Here is a 24,946-nt window from a genome sequence, read left to right as displayed (position 1 = left end):
TTTACGAAAATTATAATCAATCTCATTTCCACCAAAATCTAACTTCCATAAGGGCAGAAAACCTATCTGCTTCATTCGTCATTGTCTTCCTAGCAGCCAGTACACTGCTTGGCACATAGTAGGCATTCCATACACATTCGATGAACAAATAAAAATGAGTTCAATTATTAAACAGGCTGTTAGCCCCGCAAGTGTACACACACACACACACACACACACACACACACAAGCCTGCAGAATTTAGAGATTTTAGCTTACTTCTAAAACTCATATTTTTTTTCTTATGGTAAAAGGAAAGAAATACAAATATGATTCAAAAGTCTATTCAAATTACTTAAAATCTCTTGGGACCCAGGAGATGGAAGTTAACTGTTATAAAATTAGAAAGTTTTCAGGCGGTTGAATGATGGAGCTGGCATGATGTGTGTGTGCATGTATGTGTACATATACATATACACACATGCACGAACCCATGGGTACACACGCAAGCATGTGCAAAATGCTGCAAAGAATTTTACTGAAACAACAGGGTAGAAGGATCACAGAAGGATTCTAATGAATATAGTTACAGCAAATAAAAATGAATTGTACAATTGTCATGACACTAATTTAAAGTTCATAAAATAGCAATGATATTGAAAGAAGGAGAGCATGAGCACAAAGTGAATGCATTCTGTTATCTATTCTATAGGGAACAGCAAAAAGTAATTAGGATACTCTAAAACTCATTTCAGGCTCTTGTTGAAAACAAGCCATTTTCTTATAGTTACCAACAATTGGGTTTTTTTCCTTCCCCTAGATCCTGTACATTCTGTCTTACAAAGTTTCAAGGGCAGCAAAACAGAAAACACTGTGCTCAATGCGAGGAAAAGGAAAGAGCTCAAAATCTGTGCTATTCAGTTGGAGGAAATCAACTAATACTATCATTTTTATCATAATTTACAGCCAGGTTATGCTATCTGTTTATTTGTATCACCTGACAGCAATTTCCCTTATATACACATTTCCAGAAATAGAGTATGGCCATAACAACTAGTATATATTCTTGTACCTGATTCATCACACGATCAAAGTCAAATTCAGAAAGCTTCCATTTAAATTCAAGGCCACTGTGGTTGTGATTCTTTGTATTTTTGTTCCTGTGAAGGTATCTAGGCCCTTAAATCCATGATGATGGCATCATGAATGTGCTAACAGTTCTCCAATTTGGATAAATTACCCATTAGCACAGATACTTACAAGTAGAATTAATTTAGACTTATTGCAATAGCTCCAAGCCACAGAGAATTTGGAACAATTAAGGGCAATTTTTAGAAGAAATGATGTATTAGATAAACCTGTAAGTACAAGTAGGGGATGGCATTTTGGTGCAGAAGTTGGGTAGTCCAAGTTTTGGGGAGTAAAGAATGTCACAGAAAAATCAGAAATATAAGCAGAGAAGAACTAAAAAGATGCTAAAGCACCTAGAAAGACTGAAAGTGAAGGTAGGGCTTCCAGGAAAAGACTGCATGGGAATTTGCCTTGGGGTTAATTCCCCTCCTCCTCTCAGGAGCCTGATTATAAAGGTTAATCCCACCAGTATTTTAGCTGTCCTATTTTTAAGCAGTTCTAATTAGGATGACTCAGGTAACTTCCTGCTTAAAGATTACCTCTTGCCTTACCTGAATGTGCCTAATTCTAGACCATTACCTCCTTTTATGACTTCCAACTATAGAAAACAATCTTTTCCCTTCCCTTCCGCTTAAACTTCAACTCCTGAATGTGGCTTAATTATAACTGACCTTAATTTATTTTAACGTAATGCATTTCTGATACCCCTTCGTTAGCTCTTCTTCATATTCCAAATCTTTATATGTGTAGCATTGTAACTGATCTTATTGAGATTTCATTCCAGGAATGATTTTGTACCACATTCTTAAGCATGGTCATTAGGACAACATCATTACCTTGCATTATGTAATGCTGAGAGTTCACACATACATGGTCCAAATCAGCTCGCTAGTTTATTATTTTCCCATATTATTTAGCTGACCCTTGGTTTTAGACATGACAAATCTCAAGTGGAAAAAAATGTATCATCCAGCTAAAGCAAAGAGTCACCCATATCATAAAATAATGTGGCTTTACCTAGGAGAAGAATCTATAGAGTTCAAAGTTATTAGCAAGGCAGCTGGTGTTATCTCCTGCAGCGGCTGTTTGCACAGCACAGTACTTGTCCTGGGCATAAAAGAAGAGCCCATTTCCCAGCAATGTCCCTCCTGAGGACCATGAACAACTAGGCTTTGCCAAGGTCTTGAGAGGGAGAAAGAAAAGAAGTGCAACCGCTAGGCCTTATTCAAGAAAGGAGGGCAGTGATGGGGCTAAGCACTAATTGTAAGACATTTAGAAGAAAATACTCTCACCTTAAGCCGGAAAATGGACATAATAGTTACACAAGAGCCTGGGGAGGGATGTGTGGCTCATCTATATCCATGCTACAAAAGACTATCTTGGTAATGGCTTTATGAATCAATATTTTCAATATTGTTGTATTCTTTGTAAACTATATTTCAGTATAGTTGATGATGGTAGTTTTCAAATTAAAACAATAATAATTTTCCTCCATTTGGTAGTTTTGTATGAAATCATGCTAACATTACTTCTAGACTTGATCAAGTGAATACATAAATACTAATATTATTCATCCCATGGTATAATTTCTCTTATTTAAAACAATTTTTAAGTGTTTTTCAGTTAAATTAGATACGCCTTAAATGTTCTATTGTTATTCCTTTCTTCTGGGCTGCTACTCCCTCCTTGAGCAGCTTGCTGATTCCCATTTCCTTTTAAAATTCAGTTCAGAAATCATTTTCTCTAAGTTCCTAGCACCCCTCATCCTTCAAGAATTAATCATTTCCTTCACTTTACTACTTCTCTATATTGTATATTTCTAATATTGATCTCATCACATTGTGATACATTTGCATGTGAGTCACTTTCCCCTACTAAATCACAATGTCTTAGTATATTTGTGATTGTATACCTTCACACCAACATAGTCCCTGGTAATTTACTCAATAGATGTTTATTGAAAAACGGATATATGAATGAAATAGAAAGATAGCTGAATGGATGAATGGGTGGATGGATGGATAAATATCTGCTACCCTCTAAAATATAAGATGATCCCTTTAACACTGAAAAGGAAAATGGTAAACATAAATCTGTGAGTCATGAGAGTGGTTGGTCAGAGTGGCCTGTCCTATCAGGGAGTCTAGAGAGGAGTGTATATGAATCAGACACAATAAATTTAAAATATAGTGCTTGTCACAGCAACAGATGGAACAGAGCTATAGAAAGAAAATGTCACCCTAAAACTATATCTTAGCTCTTAAAGCAAAGGACATAATAATATGCTCATGTAAGGGAAAACATTATTGGAATTTTCTGTTTCATAAATAATCCAATTTTTCTATTTATGTGAATACTCATGAAAGGCCCTCATTAACATATTCTCCAAGAATCAAATCCAGTAACAACAAATAACCCAAATAATGACAACTCTGATTACATCTTGGAGATTATAATTAATGTATATGTGTGTATGCATATTCAAAATCCACAGCAAAACTTATATTCTCTGTTCCCATTCAGTGTTTATCAAATGTATGCTCTAAAGTCTGTCTCCTATGCCATTCCAACCATCTCCAAAATTTCTCCAACGAAGTTCTAGGAGATAATTCCATTTCTAGACGCCTTCAATTTACCTCATCATTATTTGAACACTGTAGTTTCCCAGGACTCGGTTAATTTTCATTTTATGCCTACTGCTTGGGTTTTGAACAACAAATGAGGTATCCCAGAATGTGAAGCAGTAAGCCAGAATCATGAGTTGAGATATGCTTGAAGGTGGGGGAAAGAAACGGTATTTATCTAACTCACCCTCAAGTATTTATTGTGTGAATGTGTAAGACAAATATTGAGTTAGTTATTTAGAAAAAGTTCCACTCTTTCAGAGTATACATTCTGGAGTCAGATGGACCTGGACTTATAAATGGCTCTTCTACTTAATTAGATTTCATTTCCCCAATTAGATTAAAATGAGAATAATCCCAGCACCTCCATCATAGAAATATTGTGCATATTAAATGGAACTTTGCAGGCAAAGCCCTATTACAGAGCCTGGCACACAGTGGACTCTCAGTAAATATTATCTATTATCATCTTTGTAATTGTCAATTAGCAAGTTTTCTATGACAGAGAAATTTTTCTTATCAGTGTCCTTTACTTTTTTTTGTTTTCCAAATGTACCTAACATTGTGGTCTATATTTCCTGTGACAAGATTCCTTCCTGATGATTTATCAAGGAAGAGGTTCTTACTTTCAGACTCAGGTCTCTCTGTGAAAAACATGTTAACCTAGAAAGTTGTCTCACCAAACACTAGGAAATGTGGCATAATTGGATATCAACTTTGATGCATTGATTTTTAATGGAACATCAGCATCTGATTCCAATTCCATTGGCAGGGTCTTGTACACAATTCCAGTTTATGAGCTCATTACTTAGTAAATATGATGTGCTACTTAATGAAACAGGATACTTTGTTTTATGAATTGTAAAAGAAAACCAAAAGTAGATACTAGGGGGAAGCATGAGGCATTGTCCTATTAGTACAAAACATGTCATAGGAAGCTGTTTTCTTTATAAATTAGCCTTTATTTTATTCCAAAGCTACAGAGTCTTCAATAAGCACCCTCTGCCTCTAGTTCTCAAGGACAAGGGTGGGTCACTGGCTTGGGATGCCTTGACATCCTTCCCTGCCTTCCTCGGCCTGGCCTCTGATTAAGTGCCTACTGCTGAACATTATAAGGTCATCCAGCACTGAAAAAGGGAACTGGGAAAACATATTTAGTGTTATATTTATTAGTGTGGATATGTGTACATTCATATATGTACACACACTCCAAATAATTTTAAATTAAAGCATTTTTAAAATACTTAATGGAGGTTAAGCAGCATTTTTAACCTCTGTTCAAGTTATTGAATGGCATATTAAAACCAATGTGGCTCTAATGTACCTTCTAATGTGCACTGCTGCTTTAACAAATTGCCTATAAATTTTAGTTGAATTAAACCTATTCCTTGTACATTTGTAGTAAGGTTAGGTTAATAATACATGAGGTTTCATTACATGCACCTTCCTTAATAATGTTTTTTAAGAAAGTGGGACAAGAATCTATGTGCAGTCATCTACTATGGGTCAGCAGTATTTGCAATCACAGATGAAAGGGAGGCAGAAGTCCTTAAGCTTGCTACTCATCCCTTCCTAACCCATCCTTCTCCCTCCATGCCCCACTGCTCACACACCAGCGTGCTGTCTGCCCCTGTGGTATATGATCTAGGTCTCTCAGACATGTTTAAATAAGTAAATGAAAGCTTCAGATTGTAGCAGCACGTTTTACTGTGCACATTGCAGGGCTGGCTACTGCAAAACATCTGTTTATGATAAAGATACTTCAGGATAAGGGTTTCTCTTTTCAATGCAAGTTTTACTGTAAGAGACCATAAAACCAGGAAAAAAAAACATTAAAGTGGAATTTCTAAGCAAAACCAAAAATAAAAAATAAAAAAAGGTCCGTCCCAAAGCACACGTTGCTCTTTTCATGGGCTATGCATATGTGTATACTGTATCTTGTTTTGTTAAAAAATATATAAGATACTTAGGTCACTATTATTTTTCCTACTTTGCAAGGTTGAACACAACACTCTTCCTAAGTGTTGTGAAAACAACACCACAGACCTTTGCTAGGCTCACACTTAAAAACAGGAGAATGCCACCAAGGTATTTTTGAAATATAATTATTCATTAATTCAGAAAATATATAGGGAGCACTGCTATGGAGGTACTCTTATACCTGCCTGAGATAGAGCATTGAACAGTTGTGAAGGACAGCAATGAGACTTGTTGGCTGGAGAGGAAGAAATGATCTGAAGACTTGTGGAAATGAGGTCAGAGAGATCATGGACATTATAGACCATGGGGATTATTAAAGAATATCAACTTTGTTTCTTATTAGCTATGGTGAAAAGCAAATGGAAGGTGGAGTGATGGGATCTGACTCAAGTTTGAACAGCATCACTTTGGCTGTCTGTTGAGAAGTGATGGAAGAAAGATGAAAGGGAGTAGGAGGCTACTTGAATAGTCCAGGAACAGAGGAAGGTGGCTTGGACCTGGCTGGTATAAGTAAGGGTGGCAAGAAGTGGTCAAATTCTGGATATACTTGAGAGTAAAATCAGCAGAATTGGTTTTGTTAGATGAGACAAAGGTTGTGGGGAAAAGAGAGGACTCAAGGATGTCTGCAAAGATTTGGTCTGAAAAGATTACAACCCCAAAAACACTAGGGGAACATTGTCAGTAAAACATGGTAGATTGAATAATGTTTCCCTCCTGACATCCCCAGAGATGAAACAAAAAAAAAAAAAGAGAGAAGGAGAAAATGACCATCAATTATAGATATCTATAAGAAAAAGCTAAGCTCTTGCAGTGGAGAGCCCGACAATAAGCTAATTTATTCAGGTTGTGTTAACTCTAGAAAGAAAGGTTTGGATTTGAAAGCTCCAGAGATTTCTGAAGTCAGATATAAGGTGTGCTAAATACCTTCCCCAACCAGGAAGTTGTCCTTCTTACACTTTAGGAAGATGCAATAAGCCTTTCCTTTAGAAGTTAAACTAAAGAAAGTCTGGACTCAACAAGTAAGTAAACAGGCATTATGAGAAAGGTTGCTTGTGATTGTTGATTTTATGCATCAACTTGGCTAGACTTGGTGTCCAACTGTTTGGTCGAACATGAGTCTAGATGTTGCTATGAATGTGTTTTGCAGATTTTCTCAGAACATAAGAGCTGTCATTGATAGGCAAAAGGGTCCACTGAGTGCCCAGGGACATAGAGATGGTAAAAACTTCCAGATGGTTAAGAAAAAAAAAAGAAGTAGAAAAGAAGAAAGAATTTAATTGACATTGCTAACAGCTAATGGTGCAAACATTTAAATATTTTTAATGAAAATGTTTTCATATAGTAGTAAAATTTCAAATCATTCTTTATGTTTAGACACTTGAAGACAATAAAACACTTCAGATATTCAAAATTTTCTCCTCAAATTACTTCCCTCCTTGTATTCTTTTTCAGAAACTACTAGAACATGTGCTCTACCAAATACACAAATAAACCAGGAAGAGAGAACGTGTGGAATTCAGGAAATGGAGGATCCAACATAGGAGACAGGGGAAGGAAATCCCTAGTATAGCAGCAAATGTTAGCCCTTGGATATAGCTGTGCAACAGAACTAAAGGTCAACCAGTCTAAACTTCCCACTCATATATCTAGTGGGAAGAAACAAAACCTGATAGATTTCTTGAATAGAGTTCCGTTGGAGAGTTTCATTTCCTAGAAATGCCTAAGAGAGTCCTGAAAAACTAAGGAAAGGCAAATTTTTTGAGGAAAGAAAATATAGTCAAAGCATATTATATGGCATAGCTGTACAGTAAATTTATATAGTCATAATAAAGAAATCTCTGAATGCTGATTTAACCAAATAAAGAGATTGGTAAGCAGGAGGTGAAAGGAGCTAAACACTCATCCTCTATAGGAGGAAGACAATAGATAATATCTACATTTTAAAAATCAAGATGAAATATATATAAAACCCAGAAACACAGACATGAAAGCCCAGAAGAAACATCTAAAGGAGTTGAAGGCGTTTTCTCTAACCATGGAGATTCTTGGGAAAATGATAAAGCAGGGCCCTTTACATTTTATTTGGTTTTTAAAATTACGCAAATGTAAATTTCGATTTAAACTCAAATTAAATGAAAAAATGACAATACTGGATAATAATTCTGAATCTTTTTCATGCAACCCCCTCCTGGCCTCCTTTCTCTTTTCCTGGCTCTTTTTTGGGAGGACTTTATCTGGTATACATTTGACTTTTTTTTTTTTTTTATTGAGACGGAGTTTGGCTCTTGTTGCCCAGGCAGGAGTGCAATGGTGCCATCTCGGCTCACTGCAACCTCTGCCTCCCAGGTTGAAGTGATTCTCCTGCTCAGCCTCCCAAGTAGTTGGGATTACAGGCATGTGCCACCAAGCCCAGCTAATTTTGTATTTTTAGTAGAGACGGAGTTTCACCATGTTGGTCAGGCTGGTCTCAAACTCTTGACCTCAGGTGATCCATCCACCTCAGCCTGTCAGTGCTGGGGTTACAGGCATGAGCCACCACGTGTGGCCATTAGGGGAATAACTTCTTAGTCACGATTTCCCTAAGTACAGGTGTAACATAACTCCTTTCCAAAGGTTTATTGCAAATTGTCTTCTTTTCTTTAGAAGAAGATATAGAATGGGCACCAACACTAATACTGAAAAACAATTATCGCATTTAAAGCATTATTGTATTTTATTTACTTGTACAAATGTCTTATTTCCCTTGTTAAAGTTTCAATATCTTGAGGTCAAGGATTACCTTATTCAACTTGCATAACTACAATAATAATTCCTCACTTTGGGAGGCTGAGGCAGGCGGATCACGAGGTCAGGAGATCGAGACCATCCTGGCTAACACGGTGAAACCCAGTCTCTGCTAAAAGAAAGAAAGAAAAAAAAAATACAAAAATTAGCTGGGCGTGGTGGTGGGCACCTGTAGTCCCAGCTGCTCGGGAGGCTGAGGCAGGAGAATGGCATGAACCTGGGAGGCGGAGCTGGCAGTGAGTCAATATCGTGCCACTGCACTCTAGCCTGGATGACAGAGCAAGACTCTGTCTGAAAAAAAAAAAAAAAATATATATATATATATATATATATATATATATATTTATAATTCCTTGTACATTGTGGGTACACAGTAAGGGGTTTATTTAATTGAAGATACTGATAAATAACCAGGAGTTTTAATAAGGTCATCTCATTGGGCTGCTTTTTAAAACAGGCACTCATGATCTTAAATGAGAAAAAATGCGAAAGAGAAAAACAGAAAAATGACTAATTTTAAATAATAATATAAAAAGAAACAGGTTGATAATTTCTTTCACTTCATCATTCCTCCTTTTAAACCACTTACTGTTTCCATTGCAATAAAATATCAATGTGACTCCACTTGTACAATATAAACATGGCTACCCAGTTTACCTTTCTGGAAACTAAACACTGATATAAAAGTGCCAAATAAATAGTCCATTTGGTAACCTTGATAATATCTTAAACTCTCAGCAACAAAGAAACATAACTGAGTAGAGTCACGGATCCAAAAATCATCACTATTTAAATTTATATCATATATTTATTTGTAAATTATTCTATCAGTTTCCCCATCAAAATTTAAGCTCACTGAAAGTATTGTTTGCTACTACACATAAAATGTTCTCTGATTAAATTAAGAACTCAACAGTACCCAGAAGAAAATGATTTCTCAGTAAGAGAAATGTTTATCTATATGAAAATAACCGCACTGTTCAACAAAATATAATAATCCAAATCTATAGCTTGATCATTCTAGCTTTTCATAACCAGGCCAATATCCTGGGTCAATAACTCAGCAGGGCCACTGATAAACTGTAGCATATCCTTGGAAGGAAGAGTGACTAGAATAGCATTGAGTCTATAAGGCAAAGCATGTAAGAAACAGTCGAAGATCCCAAGAAGAGATTTTGTGCATATATTTCCTCAGGACTCAAGAGGCCTTCATTAACTTTGGCTGATTTTTTTTTAAAAATGATAATAATGGGATCTATCAAAAAAAGTACAAAACTCATGGTCATTAAAAGCGTCTATCTGGAAGTTGACTAATGTTCTGCCAGCTAATTTTTTAAGTGTAGGACATTCCTAGTATAGCCAAGGCTGTCTTCAAGGATCAATTTCTTTCTTATTCCTTATAATAACAGAGGCCCCAAGTTTTAAATAGACACCTTGATATTCAGATAGGGCATCTATTTGCCAGCCTCTTTTGCTTTTGCAGTGAGGTATGGATATACAAAGCAGTTCTGATTAGAAGGATATGAGTAGAACTGATACAGGCTCCACTCAGGTAACAGCTTAAAGATAAATCTGCTTACCCCCGGATAGAAATGGACAGTTGGAAGAAAATATGGAAGTTCCCCATTGAGGACAGGGGAATGCCTTTAGAGAGTCAGTAAGCTGAAGAAATGGAGCTCCAAATATGTTTTCTCAGTCTAGTACATTGTCTACTAAGTATTTTACAATACACTGTTGAATTTTTTCAGTAAATAAAAATATTTTCACCGTGTTTAATGCTCCTTACTCTTAACTCATTGACTTCATTTATAGGTCCATATGGTCTTCAGAAAAAAAGAAGCATAATTATGGGGTAATTACAATGAGATCTGTATTATTATTTATTGAACATAAATCTATCTTCAAGGTCATATAATAAATTGAACATGAAGACAATAGAAGCTTGAGCACATTTTCAAAAACACATTATTTTCAAGTTTTCTATAGGTTTGAGTTAAACCACCTCTTAAAACACTGATGCTTCATGTTAACTTTGTTGTTCACTGAGTGATGGAGAATTTTAAGCAGTATGTTGAATAGTAAAACTAGTCAGAGGATGCCAACTGACACTGAAAAGGAGGATTATACTGCATTCCACATCGGGAAAGGAGAATGAACCAAAGCATCAGGTAGATTGAAATCGGCTCTGCATGCGACATGTGTAGCTCCAGTGAAGTGGCTGCAGTGACTGAAGAAGATGGGAGAAAGGGAATATCAGGAAGTAAAGCTTGGTGTCTAGACTGTGACCAGAAGATAAAAACTCATAAAGGTTTGCCCACATTAGACTCAAATGATAGGCAAAATAAAACCCATTTTAGGTAACCCTATAGGAGAATGACATAACTAATTAAGTATTTTAGGGGAATTATTCTGCCAATAGTATATAGGGTAGACAGGAAAGAGCCATAGATTTGGGTAAGAGAAAAGGGCTTAAGAGTTGGGAACAAAGAGATCACCACAATGAGAGCCACAAAAATAAAGGAAAGAGCAATGAAGTCAGTATTTCTTCATCCTAGGAAGGGCACAAATGAGCCAGTCTTATGCACGGTGTAGATTAAATTATCCATGGCTATTTCTGCATGATATACAAAACAACCAGAAAAGCATAGGTTTTCTAACAATTTTAGTTCATCATTTAGATATCTGGTAGGTATACAAAGTATTGAGATGATGGGCTGGGTCTTTCATTGAAAAGACCAAAGGGAGCAAATGTTTGTAACTATGATTTCAGAATTTTTCCAAAATCAGAAAAAATGTTTAAAACGTGTGACTTGTGTTATATATACAATTAAAGTTAGAATGGAACAGTAAGTTTTAACAATCAATAATTACTCAAAAGGATATAACATTTGATCTATTTGTTTTGGTTTACTTAGAAAGATGTATAAATCATGGTTATTTGACTGTGTAGTAGACAGAGTACTTTGTTTCCAAAATTAGAGATATTGATAAACACTAAAAGAGCAAAAAACCATCATCTTAGGATATCAAAAAGTTAATTGATTGCAAATTTGGAAGGATTAACCTGAAGGTAAAAAGAGTGAATGTGCTGTATCTGTCATTTAGGCTGTCTGCCCAGGTCTCCATTGTCTTCCTGTCTTCTGGGATACTTACCACCTTGCTCCTACCTGATGAAATGGTCCCTAAAAGCTATGCTCATTTTATAAGTACGTGACACCCCTGGCCACAGTGAATTGGCTCAGAGGTAACCAACCAAACAAAACTGAGTCAATTTGAATTTTCCTCTAGAAATTATAACTAAGAGGTAGCTAATAAATCTCTCTGTTGTAGCTGGCGGTAGACTTATAAACAATTTCAGGGGACATAGGGTGGCCATATGCCCATATAGGGAAAGAGAGAGGTAAAGTCCCCTTTCGAGAGAGAGAGAGAGAAAGAGAGAGAGAGAGAGAGACGAATGAATATGTATCAATGGAAGCATTCTAATTCCTGAGTCCTGACTGCAGTGGTCCTTCTCCTTAGGGTTTTATGGAATATCTAGTTATAATATAGTCTCCATTTATGTTTAAACCAGTTCAAGTTGTTTTCTAATACTTATATCTCAAAAACAATGAATTCTTCATCAATTCCTTCTTGTCTCTTTGATCTTACTTTTCACACTGACCAATGCCAAAGGAAAAGTGTGGCCCAGTTATCCTAGGCTGGGTTCCTTGCTATGTAAACAGAACTTTTGTTCTACTCCTTCTCTGGCAAGCAAATCACACCTTTGAGTTTGTATCATGCTCATTTTTATAGACCCATATAACTCAGAGCTAATACTGGCTGACAGGACAACAATTAGCACAGCTGTTAAACAACTGATAAGTACTTATATTTATCATGATACCATAATGAACTTATTGTAAAGAAGGTATAGTATTTTAGTTAAAATCTTAAATGCAAGGAGAGCCATAGATGGGGTCTATCCCTCTCCCAATTGGGAAAGAGATGGAAAGATAAGTTTGTATATAATAAGATTAAACAGTAGCCTATTTTATTAATTTGATGGCATGTAGAAACAATTCTAAGTATTTCTATATAAAACTAGAACATATAGCCTCTTCGGTAAAAACATTTAGCCAGTTTTATTCAGAGATTTAGTTCATCATTTGAATATTTGGCATTGTATGGATATTCAACTCAAATTTTCCTTTCTCTGGAAAATAAAATTGACTCTTGTTAATCTGATTTTTAAAAAACTGTTAAAAGGAGATTTATTTCAAGTGTAGAAATTTTCAATTATGAAATAAATCTGATCGTCTGAGTTTTATCTAAAGTATCCTCCCAAAATAGTAACATAAATATGCAGATAATTTTGAATAAGTTAAATAGTTATATCTGTATTGGATAATGATATAAATACAATAATGATTTTGGAAATAAAATATGTAGAAGCCACAAACCAGAAACAGGGAGAAGTTACCTGTTATAAGTTAACAAAAGGAATGTCATTGTGCACTGAAAATGTAACACATTTCTTTCTTACCTGGTTGACACTGATTACACCTTCTTCCTTGACGATTAGGCACACATAGGCACTGGCCACTGATTGGGTCACAAATGGTCCCAGGTAATGTCCCCAAGGAGTCACACTCACACATCTGGCAGCGTTGAAAATTGTCAATGGTCAAATTGTACCTGTGAGGCTCACACTGATTACAGCGAAGACCTGTTACCCCTAATTTGCAAGGACATTGTCCTGTTGATTTGTCACACAGCAGAGAGCCATTTGTTGTCCCAGTCTTATCACAGTTGCAAGGCAGACAGAGGAAAGAATTATTTTGCCGTAGGTAGAAGTTTCCCTCCAAACATTTATTGCACTGTCTCCCTCCAACATTGGGCTTACAGATGCACTGCCCTGTCTTAGCATTACAGACAGTCCCAGGGAGGGATCCAGCTGTGTCACAGTCACAGGCCTTACAATTGGTGACATCTAACCCATAAAAGTTTTCTCTGCAGGTGTCACACTGAAGTCCTTTGGCTTCTTTTTTGCACTCACACTGCCCAGAGAGAGGATTGCAGAATTTGTTCACTGAGCCATGGAGGTTACACTGGCAGGGCTCACATCCATCATTATTAAAGCTTCGGAGAAATTTAAATCCAAAATTGCAACGATCACACCTAAGCCCTAAAGATAAAATATATTTAAAAGGTGAAGATGGGAAAATGATTTCATTCAAGATAGATGAGACACAAACGATGCTACTGCAGACTATACGAACACAAAATATTGAGTGTTTTCTCCTAAGCAATGCCATAGGGGACTAATCATACTCTCAAAATTCAATGGCAATATTTAATTTAGCTTTAATATACAACTGTTTGCGATGAACTTCATAAATTTTTAATTACTAATGCAAAGAAAAATGCTTAATGCAAACGTTGTTTCTGTTACATATGCTGGAGCTCTTTTTCTCTTTAACAAATCTTAAAAACGATTTTAACAAATGTGTTCATTTAAAATTATAGTAGAATTACATATAACAAATTAGTTGTCTTCCTAAAGATAAGAAATCTCTAAAGATGTTTACTAAAATGTTAAGCTGAGTACAAAGTTCCAGCTAGACAGAATGAATAAGTTCTGGAGCTCTACTGTACAGCATGGTGACTATACTTAATAATAATGTATACTGGAAAATTGCTAAGAGATTAGACCTTAAATGTTCTCACCCCAAAAACATGATAAGTACATGAGGTGATGGATATGTTAATTAGCTGGAATTAATCATTTTATAATGTGTACATATATCAAAACATCCTGTTGTCGGCCATAAATATATACAATTTTTATTTAATTATACCTTCGTGAAGTTGGGAAAAAAGAAAAAAATGTAAGCTGATAACTATTTTCGTGAAAACAGCATATATACTTATTTCTGAATCCACACATTTAAGTAATTAATATAAATAAAACTTATCCAGGGCAATTTTTGGTTTAATCCTTTTGAATGCTCCTCTATTTTATCATTTTCAATTAATATAAATTATGCTCTCCTTGGCTCATAAAGCAATCACATTGCTTGTCATCTTGTGTGACTCAGAACATACCTCTTTAAACACTAAGTAAATGCTGTTTTTTATATTACTTCTATTTAAAGGAGTACACATATACATTTTACGAATGAAGAAAAATGTTTTATCACCTAAACTTAAATCTCTGACAAGTAAGGCTATTCTAAAAAAAAAAAAAGGGTATTGCAAGGCAAAGAAATAAAAAAATTAGAATAGTAAATGTTTAGATGCAAAATACTTCCTTTACATAGTCTCCAGATATCCACGAATTTAAATAACTGACTGCATGGGTTGAATCAACTGAAACATTTATTTCAAGCTATAATTGCAATTTAAAAATTAGTCTTAAAATAAGAGTCAAAAACACACTCAGGAACTCATATGTAGAAAAGCATTTCCTAAACTGGAAGGAAATGCATAATATATATGTATATATATGGATAAAAATTCAAGAACTCCAATGGAAGGCAAGTTCTTTAACAGTGATGAATGACTCACCTAAGGCATATCATTTAATTTCAATAAGGAAAATAAAAAAGGACCACTATTGCTGCAAATTTTAAAAATAACTGTATTGTTAACAAGAATTATGACTCATTTTGAACTATTAAAATTGGTCTACATGGATTCATATCATATCAGTTTTAAAAATATGCGCAGTGCTTATTTGAATATGCCATACATATTCCTGACAGGTAATCTATTCCTAACGATACTCAGGAAGGCCTACAGGGCATCACATTCGGTGTTAACAAGTACAGGCGAGTTAGCACACTTGGCATTTAATTCACATTCTTCTCCCTTTTTATTCTAGATGAATGACCTACTTTAATAAAATTATTGGTGCTAATGTATTTTACTGGTGATAGAATCATTAGTAAGATTTAACAGTTTTGTTAACTCTAACAGTTTGCTTTCTGAAGCATATACAACACACACTTGTATTTTCTGGGCTTCTTTTTTTTTCATATTAACAAGGTGAAATTGAATAAAGTTACTTGCTGATCCCATTAGGAAAATAAATATGCATATCAAGTTTTTGTTTTTATAAAAGTACTACATTTGCAGAAATAACACTAGAAATAATAATTATTTATAATACCGAAGTAATTTAGTCTTCACAAAATATACTTTGTTTCCTGCAGAAAACCATCTGGATCAATCAACAAAACAGGCAAATAGTAGAGAGAGCATAACACATTCTAAATTAATTTTGATTTTTCCCTTCTTCAAGCTCTGGAATCTAACCATCACAAGAAAGCTTCCATTGATACAAAGAAGTAATTATTTCACTGTCTTTAAAGGCCTTGCTTTAACTTTTGTTTTCACATCTTGAGTTTAAAATATATCTCACATTAAAGAACAAGGGATGCCATACAAATTGAATTCAGGGTCTTAGAATTCCTTCAGTATCATGGATAGCACATACAAATACGTACTTCTCTTTACACGTTATTCTTTCTTTCTAAAAAATTAGTTTTTGTAGGCTTGAGATGCATAAAGGTAAATTATGTTACAGATTTTCATGTAATGTTTCTTTAAACCAGAGAAATCTCGTGTAATGCCATTAAACACACCTACATTCTCTTTATTAAATTGAAATGCTTGTCTAGCTGAATTGTGTAGCATGATGTATACTTACATAAATAAAAGATAAAGAATTAGATTTAGAGGTATATCACAGAAATGAAAATAGTATTCAGAATGATATGTACATATGCATATGTACATGTAAGCATTCGTGTGTGTGTGTGTGTGAGAGAGAGAGAGAGGAGTGTGTGTAATCACTGCCGGCATGTTTTTATTATTGTAAGGTTCAGGTCAGTGTTAGAAAAACCATGGATGACTTGGTGTCTTGAATGACAATAGAAAGGCAAAGGTCTTTTTTAAACTTCCTATATGAACCAAGACATATTCAGTTACAATACAGGGCTCACTTCATCAGGAAACTTTCCTCTCATAATATTCTCATATATCAAAATTTCAAAGTGCATTATGTACATAGCGCATTTCGGGCACTTGATAAATTTTGTCCTTATGTGGCGGTGGTTCCCCTCAAAAATGTTGGATGTAATAAATTGCTATAATCAAATCTAATTTCTGAAAAATACCTGTGGGAGTAACAAACAAAAAAGCACGTCTTGTATAAAAAAATGATAAATAACACCGAAGGTAGCTGTTTATTATAATCAACTTGGTGCTGAATTACAAAATTAAAATTATATAGCCCTTTATAAGTAACCCTAGCAATATACATGATCTGTAGAATTATGTTGACTTATTTTGCATTTCATAGGAACAGTTCAAAGAAATATAACAGAAAAAAAATGGAAAGATTTATCACAAAGGACCCTGTAGCACAGAATATTTTGAAAAAAATCCATTTATTTTGGTCTATTAAGAAAACTAGCATGGAAATGATTTGCTTAGAACTCATTAAGTGTAAAACATTTTGAAAAAGTGCTAATTTTCTGAAAGAAACATCTATGCAGTAAGGAAATTATATTTTTTCTATGACTTATTAGTATGGTACCATGTGAATTAATGCATCTACAGAATAAAGAAACTTCTAAAGGGTTGATTAAACTAAGCTTCAAGCTGTAGTTTGATAGAATTATTAATTTAATCATTTTAAACAGTTAATTTCATCCAAATTGTTTTTTTTTCCAGCCTGCCTTGAGCAAAGAAATTTGCTTTACTCTTCAGTTAAGAAATCAAATAGAGAATTTTATTCCAGATGGTAATAGAGATGTGACTGTAAACTTTTGCATTACACGTACCAATAACGTTTGCTTTGCACTTGCACTGGCCTGAATTTTGGTGACAGGTAATATCTCCATCCACTGTCCCAGAGGTATTGCAGTTACAGGGACTGCAGCCATCAGGATCCAACTCTCGTAGATTGTAGAATCCATTCTGGCACTGATTGCACTGTCTGCCAGACACATGTCTCTTACAATTACACCGGCCTCCAATCTAGAGAAGATACAACATTTTGTAGAATGATGAACGTATCTATTTTTAGATAATTTGCTCATTAGGTACAAGACAGGGAGGGAGGGAGAAGAAAACTAAATGTTCAACAGACAAGAAGGTAATAAGATATTTTTCCTCTTGACACACAACATGGGAGGCTTCAGCAGGGGGAATACATAGAACTGAATGAAAATAAAACCCATAGAAGTTAGTCGTATATGAATAAAAGGGAAATGGGGGAATTAACCATTCAATACTATACAAAGAAATAAAAATATAAATATTTAAAGACTGAAAATAGAAAACAGTCAGCAGTTCATTTAGTCTTTAGGACACCATTTCTCTCTCTCTCTCTTTTTTTTTTTTTTTTTTTTTTTTTTTGAGACGGAGTCTCGCTCTGTCCCCCATGCTGGAGTGCAGTGGCGAGATCTCGGCTCACTGCAAGCTCCGCCTCCCGTGTTCACGCCATTCTCCTGCCTCAGCCTTCCGAGTAGCTGGGATTACAGGCACCCGCCACCACGCTCAGCTAATTTTTGTAATTTTAGCAGAGGCGAGGTTTCACCATATTGGTCTCGATCTCTTGACCTTGTGATCCGCCCGCCTCAGCCTCCCAAAGTGCCGGGATTACAGGCATGAATCACCACGCCCAGCCCACCTCTCTATTTTATTCCTCTTGTTTACTGTCTCATTGATTTAAACTTGTTTTGTACATGCTAGGTATTTACATTAAGGGAGAATCTTTCTATAATGATATAATGATATCATCCCATAAACAGTGTAACAATGTTTGATGTTATTTGTTAATAGAATTATTTATGCCTATTGATACTGACCCTAATACATTTTTGCTTACCCAACTCCCCTTTTAGGACTATTTCAGCCTATTTATGATCCATTTCACCACATTAAATATACTTAGCTGATTTATATTGTGATAAGAAATTCCAAAAATTTTTCTTGCTTTAAAGCATTTTCAAGCAAAATAACAGCTAAAACACTGTGTCATTTTATTCTTTAAGCATCTGGTTTGAAAAGAATGAAAATACATAAAATATAGTGTTCATCTACTATATGCATAGATAATACTATGCTGATTAAAGAAAGATAAGAACTAAACTCTTCATAAGCGGACATAGGTACATAAAATGTCAAATAAATATGAGAAATTTAATAACTCAGGACTCTAACACAGCAATGTGGGTACAGACTTCAAATCTCTTTTATAGTCCCCGACATTTTCCCTCCTGATTTTCTTTCACCTGGATTGAATCCAGCTCTTCACATTTGGAGGCAGAGTTACCATAGAGGGAAGTAACCTACATGTGGAAAGATATTATTTGATTTCTATTTAATTTCAAGGATATTAAAAAATATCTAGGTTGGGATTCAGTTACAAGATATAGGGAAGGACTTAGAAATTAAATAATTTTTAAAGAACTGTCACTGCCTCAATTGTCCTTATCCAAGAAATAGAGACTCACTGAAAGCTTTATTTAAGGATAATTAAGACGATTGATATGAAAATATCTAAGACTGAAAAATAAATGGTTATACGCAAACCAAATGTAGTTGTAGCTAATAATGAACCTCGATATCAAAGATGCATATAGGTTTAGAAAGATGAGTGAGAACGATGAATAGCCTTCTTGTGTCTGGCTGTTTCTCAGTCTTATTCACATCTAGTCCAAAGAATACAAAATCATTACTCAAGACAGAGATTTGATTCAGCCTACAAAAATAAATGGCATTTATTGGTGGATATGTGTAACATATAGGCATACCATGAAAATCCAATAGGCCTGTGAGTACGTACTTGTAACACTTCAAGTACATCAACCCACAACTCAGGCCTGAGTCTTTGCTGGTACTTTACAGGATCAGTCCTTTTCTCCAAAGAGATAGTAAACACCTTAAGGCATTGGACATACGTGATGTTTCTGTCAAAGAATAATCTTAAACATTATTCACATGTAAACAATACTTTTTCAAAGAGCAAGGAAGCGTGCAAAAGGTAAAGAGAAATAAAAGTGCAAAACCTGTATCTTTTGTATGCTTTTTTTTTTTTTTTTTTTTGAGATGGAGTTTAACTCTTGAAAAACGATTCAAACAGACATTTAAAAATGCCTGCAAATTTGGAGTACAATGGTGCGATCTCAGCTCACTGCAACCTCCGCCTCCCAGGTTCAAGTGACTCTCTTGTTTCAGCCTCCCCAGTAGCTGGGCCACCAGGCACGGCTAATTTTTTGTCTTTTTAGTAGAGATGCAGTTTCACAATGTTGGTCAGGCTGGTCTCCAACTCCTGACCTCAGATGATCTGCCCGCCTTGGCCTCCCAAATTGCTGGGATTACAGGCCTGAGCCACCGTGCCTGGCCTTGTTGTATTCTTATTTACATGTAATGCATGTATCAGCTGGAGTGTCCTTGCCTTTTGAAATCTAGATAAGACTGCCTATGACCCTAATTCCATCCCTGAATGACAGAAGTCCTCCTTAAGTTTTTAAGAATTCTATGCGTATTGATCATCTCATAGTCGCCCTGACCCTACGCTTCTGCTTCTTCCATTTTGAAGTCTTTCTGGCTACTGCCAGCACTGCCCTATGTCACCCAGAGGTGAAACTCAGCTAATGCCTCAATTTCAAGAACTCTTGTTCAAAACAAACAAACAAAATGTAGTTGTTAAACTTTATTAAAGATTCCGGGTAAAAGAGGAATTAAATCATTACTTTGCAATTCATAATATCCCTTTAGTTTCCCTATAGCTAGAGATTTTCATTGGCACTCCAATTACCTACCATCTTGCACTCCAATTATCTGCCATCTCTGTGGCTTCCCTCTTCTTCCTCCTTGCTCTGCCATAAAGCATATCCACTTTTTTCTATACACTTGACTTTACATGGTCACTTTTTCACAGACATCTCAAAAGTGTATAATATTGCCTTGATTCTTGCCAAAACCTAAGTCTTACCCAGATATTTTTGTCAATAAAAACAATTCTTTCTATATGAACAACTCTGCCACAAATTAAAAAAATAACAAGTTTACTCCCATTTCATTAATCTAACTCTCTGTAACACATATAGATTATAATTTCTGTATATTAACTATATCTTAAAATGTAGTTTAAAAATAAAATAAGGCATTATTATTTTTAAAAATGTTAACTTTAGTCAGTTTCCCAAAATTCAACTGAAAATACCAAGTTTACTTCTGTAGATTCCATAGCTGTAGATTCTCCCTTTTTAATGTGAGAAAATACAAATCTACTCATATTCTAAAACCAATTCCTGTCCACCAAGAAGTAGAAAGAGAGAAAGGCATTCCCCTTTCCTTTAAAAATACACTAAGACACTCTTTGGTACGATCCTTCCACAATAACTCTAGATTGACCTATTGGTTTTCTTCGGCCAAATACTAGAACATATACCGCTTGCAAACATGATTCAAACAGACATTTAAAAGTGCCTGCAAATTTGGAGTTCATACTCTCTTGCTGGGCTTGGAACTCTGAGATCGCCTTGTGAACAAGCTCATGCTATCCTGCTGGAATATTAGAGGTTGTATGGCAGAGAACTGAGGTGCCCCAGCTAATATTGCCCTGGTGAACAGCCAGCTTGTCAACCACCATATATGTGAGTGAGGTCTTCCTATCTAACTGCTACTTGACCAGCTAGCTAATCACAGACAAATGAGAGAGCCCAGAAGAGGTTGGACAAGCCAGTGCACACCAGCACTGAGACAAACCATAGAATCTTAAATAAATAAGCAATTTTTATTGTTTTTAGCCATTAAATTAAACAGCAAAAGTTAATAGATACAATATCATTGACCAGAACTTAAACGACATTTCTACACCTAGCTGCCAAGGAGGCTGAGATATGTAGTTTATTCTCTATGATCATGTGATAAACTACTTTTGAGCTTTCTTTTACTAACATGGAAGGAAATACAGATAAAGCAGTACAATTACTATCTCTGATAACAAACAAATATCTATTCACAGTTCAAGCCATGGAGATTCTCCCGCTCTTTATGGCTTAAAATGCAATCTTGGTCTTATAAATTTGGGTCTTGCCTGAATCACAGTTTTGGCCTTAACATGCTTTCAGCCACAAGAGCAGAGAAAAGAAATGATCATCCCCACGAGATGCAGTTAGAAACTCAGAAATGGCTTTCATTAGCCTGGTTTGGGTCTTCCCTTCTTTTCCTAGTTTTGTAAAGTAGAAGATATTTCTTTGAAATCTTCATGCTTTCCTAACATAGGCATTTAGTGCTATTAATCTACTACTAAGTCCTGCCATATTGGGTATCTCACAATTTTGTTATGCTGTGTTTTCATTTTCATTCAGTTCAAAATACTTCTTAATTCCTCTTTAGGTTTCCTCTTTTAATCTTGGATTATTTAGAATTGTGTTATTAGTTTCCAAATATTTAAAGCAATTCCAGGTTATTTTGTTATTGATTTCTTTTTTTATTATTATTATATTTTAGGTTTTAGGGTACATGTGCACAATGTGCAGGTTTGTTACATATGTATCCATGTGCGGTGTTGGTTTGCTGCACCCATTAACTCGTCATTTAGCATTAGGTATATCTCCTAATGCTGTTCCTCCCCCCTCCCCCCAACCCACAACAGTCCCCGGAGTGTGATGTTCCCCTTCCTGTGTCCATGAGTTCTCATTGTTCAATTCCCACCTATGAGTGAGAACATGCGGTGTTTGGTTTTTTGTCCTTGCGATAGTTTACTGAGAATGATGTTTTCCAGTTTCATCCATGTCCCTACAAAGGACATGAACTCATCATTTTTTTATGGCTGCATAGTATTCCATGGTGTATATGCGCCACATTTTCTTAATCCAGTCTATCGTTGTTGGGCATTTGGGTTGGTTCCAAGTCTTTGCTATTGTGAATAGTGCCACAATAAACATACGTGTGCATGTGTCTTTATAGCAGCATGATTTATAGTCCTTTGGGTATATACCCAGTAATGGGATGGCTGGGTCAAATGGTATTTCTAGTTCTAGATCCCCGAGGAATCGCCACACTGACTTCCACAATGGTTGAACTAGTTTACAGTCCCACCAACAGTGTGAAAGTGTTCCTATTTCTCCACATCCTCTCCAGCACCTGTTGTTTCCTGACTTTTTAATGATTGCCATTCTAACTGGTGTGACATGGTATCTCATTGTGGTTTTGATTTGCATTTCTCTGATGGCCAGTGATGATGAGCATTTCTCCATGTGTTTTTTGGCTGCATAAATGTCTTCTTTTGAGAAGTGTCTGTTCATGTCCTTTGCCCACTTTTTGATGGGGTTGTTTTTTTCTTGTAAATTTGTTTGAGTTCATTGTAGATTCTGGATATTAGCCCTTTGTCAGATGAGTAGGTTGCAAAAATTTTCTCCCATTCTGTAGGTTGCCTGTTCACTCTGATGGTAGTTTCTTTTGCTGTGCAGAAGCTCTTTAGTTTAATTAGATCCCATTTGTCAATTTTGGCTTTTGTTGCCATTGCTTTTGGTGTTTTAGACATGAAGTCCTTGCCCACGCCTATGTCCTGAATGGTATTGCCTAGGCTTTCTTCTAGGGTTTTTATGGTTTTAAGCCTAACATGTAAGTCTTTAATCCACAGAAGGCTAGAAATAACTAAAATGAGAGCAGAACTGAAGGAAATAGAGACACAAAAAACCCTTCAAAAATTAATGAATACAGGAGCTGGTTTTTTGAAAGATCAACAAAATTGATAGACCGCTAGCAAGACTAATAAAAAAGAAAAGAGAGAAGAATCAAATAGATGCAATAAAAAATGAAAAAGGGGTTATCACCACCGATCTCACAGAAATACAATCTACCATCAGAGAATACTACAAACACCTCTACGCAAATAAACTAGAAAATCTAGAAGAAATGGATAAATTCCTCGACAAATACACCCTCCCAAGACTAAACCAGGAAGAAGTTGAATCTCTGAATAGACCAATAACAGGCTCTGAAATTGTGGCAATAATAAATAGCTTACTAACCAAAAAGAGTCCAGGACCTCATGGATTCACGGCCAAGTTCTACCAGAGGTACAAGGAGGAACTGGTACCATTCCTTCTGAAACTATTCCAATCGATAGAAAAAGAGGGAATCCTCCCTAACACATTTTATGAGGCCAGCATCGTCCTGATACCAAAGCCTGGCAGAGGCACAACCAAAAAAGAGAATTTCAGACCAACATCCTTGATGAACATTGATGCAAAAATCCTCAATAAAATACTGGCAAACCAAATCCAGCAGCACATCAAAAAGCTTATCCACCATGATCAAGTGGGCTTCATCCCTGGGATGCAAGGCTGGTTCAACATATGCAAATCAATAAATGTAATCCAGCATATAAACAGAACCAAAGACAAAAACCACATGATTATCTCAATAGATGCAGAAAAGGCCTTTGACAAAATTCAACAACGCTTCATGCTAAAAACTCTCAATAAATTGGGTATTGATGGGATGTATCTCAAAATAATAAGAGCTATCTATGACAAACCCACAGCCAATATCATACTGAATGGGCAAAAACTGGAAGCATTCCCTTTGAAAACTGGCACAAGACAGGGATGCCCTCTCTCACCACTCCTATTCAACATAGTGCTGGAAGTTCTGGCCAGGGCAATCAGGCAGGAGAAGGAAATAAAGGGTATTCAATTAGGAAAAGAGGAAGTCAAATTGTCCCTGTTTGCAGATGACACGATTGTATGTCTAGAAAACCCCATTGTCTCAGCCCAAAATCTCCTTAAGCTGATAAGCAATTTCAGCAAAGTCTCAGGATACAAAATCAATGTACAAAAATCACAAGCATTCTTGTACACCAATCACAGACAAACAGAGCCAAATCATGAGTGAACTCCTATTCACAATTGCTTCAAAGAGAATAAAATACCTAGGAATCCAACTTACAAGGGATGTGAAGGACCTCTTCAAGGAGAACTACAAACCACTGCTCAATGAAATAAAAGAGGATACAAACAAATGGAAGAATATTCCATGCTCATGGGTTGGAAGAATCAATATCGTGAAAATGGCCATACTGCCCAAGGTAATTTATAGATTCAATGCCATCCCCATCAAGCTACCAATGACTTTCTTCACAGAATTGGAAAAAACTACTTTAAAGTTCATATGGAACAAAAAAAGAGCCCGCATCACCAAGTCAATCCTAAGCCAAAAGAACAAAGCTGGAGGCATCACGCTACCTGACTTAAAACTATACTACAAGGCTACAGTAACCAAAACAGCATGGTACTGGTACCACAACAGAGACATAGATCAATGGAACAGAACAGAGCCCTCAGAAATGATGCCGCATATCTACAACTATCTGATCTTTGACAAACCTGACAAAAACAAGAAATGGGGAAAGGATTCCCTATTTAATAAATGGTGCTGGG

The 24,946-nt window shown here is 35.7% G+C and overlaps 1 protein-coding gene across 1 annotated transcript in view; it reads right to left on the bottom strand.

The window, feature by feature from the left end:
• USH2A (usherin) overlaps window positions 1-24,946 on the bottom strand; it is a 795,293-nt gene that overhangs the window by 603,667 nt on the left and 166,680 nt on the right. The window contains exons 12-13 of the mRNA XM_012506628.2: window positions 17,327-17,522; window positions 13,021-13,662 (exon numbers count right to left, since the gene is read on the bottom strand). Coding sequence (XP_012362082.2) covers window positions 13,021-13,662; window positions 17,327-17,522 — 838 coding nt within the window. The remainder of the gene's footprint in view (window positions 1-13,020; window positions 13,663-17,326; window positions 17,523-24,946) is intronic.

This window comes from Nomascus leucogenys, chromosome 5 (genome assembly GCF_006542625.1).
Source record: "Nomascus leucogenys isolate Asia chromosome 5, Asia_NLE_v1, whole genome shotgun sequence".
NCBI classification, from domain to species: domain Eukaryota; kingdom Metazoa; phylum Chordata; class Mammalia; order Primates; family Hylobatidae; genus Nomascus; species Nomascus leucogenys.
The sequence above is the reverse complement of the archived record's forward strand: the minus strand, read 5'-3'. Positions and strand labels throughout refer to the sequence as shown.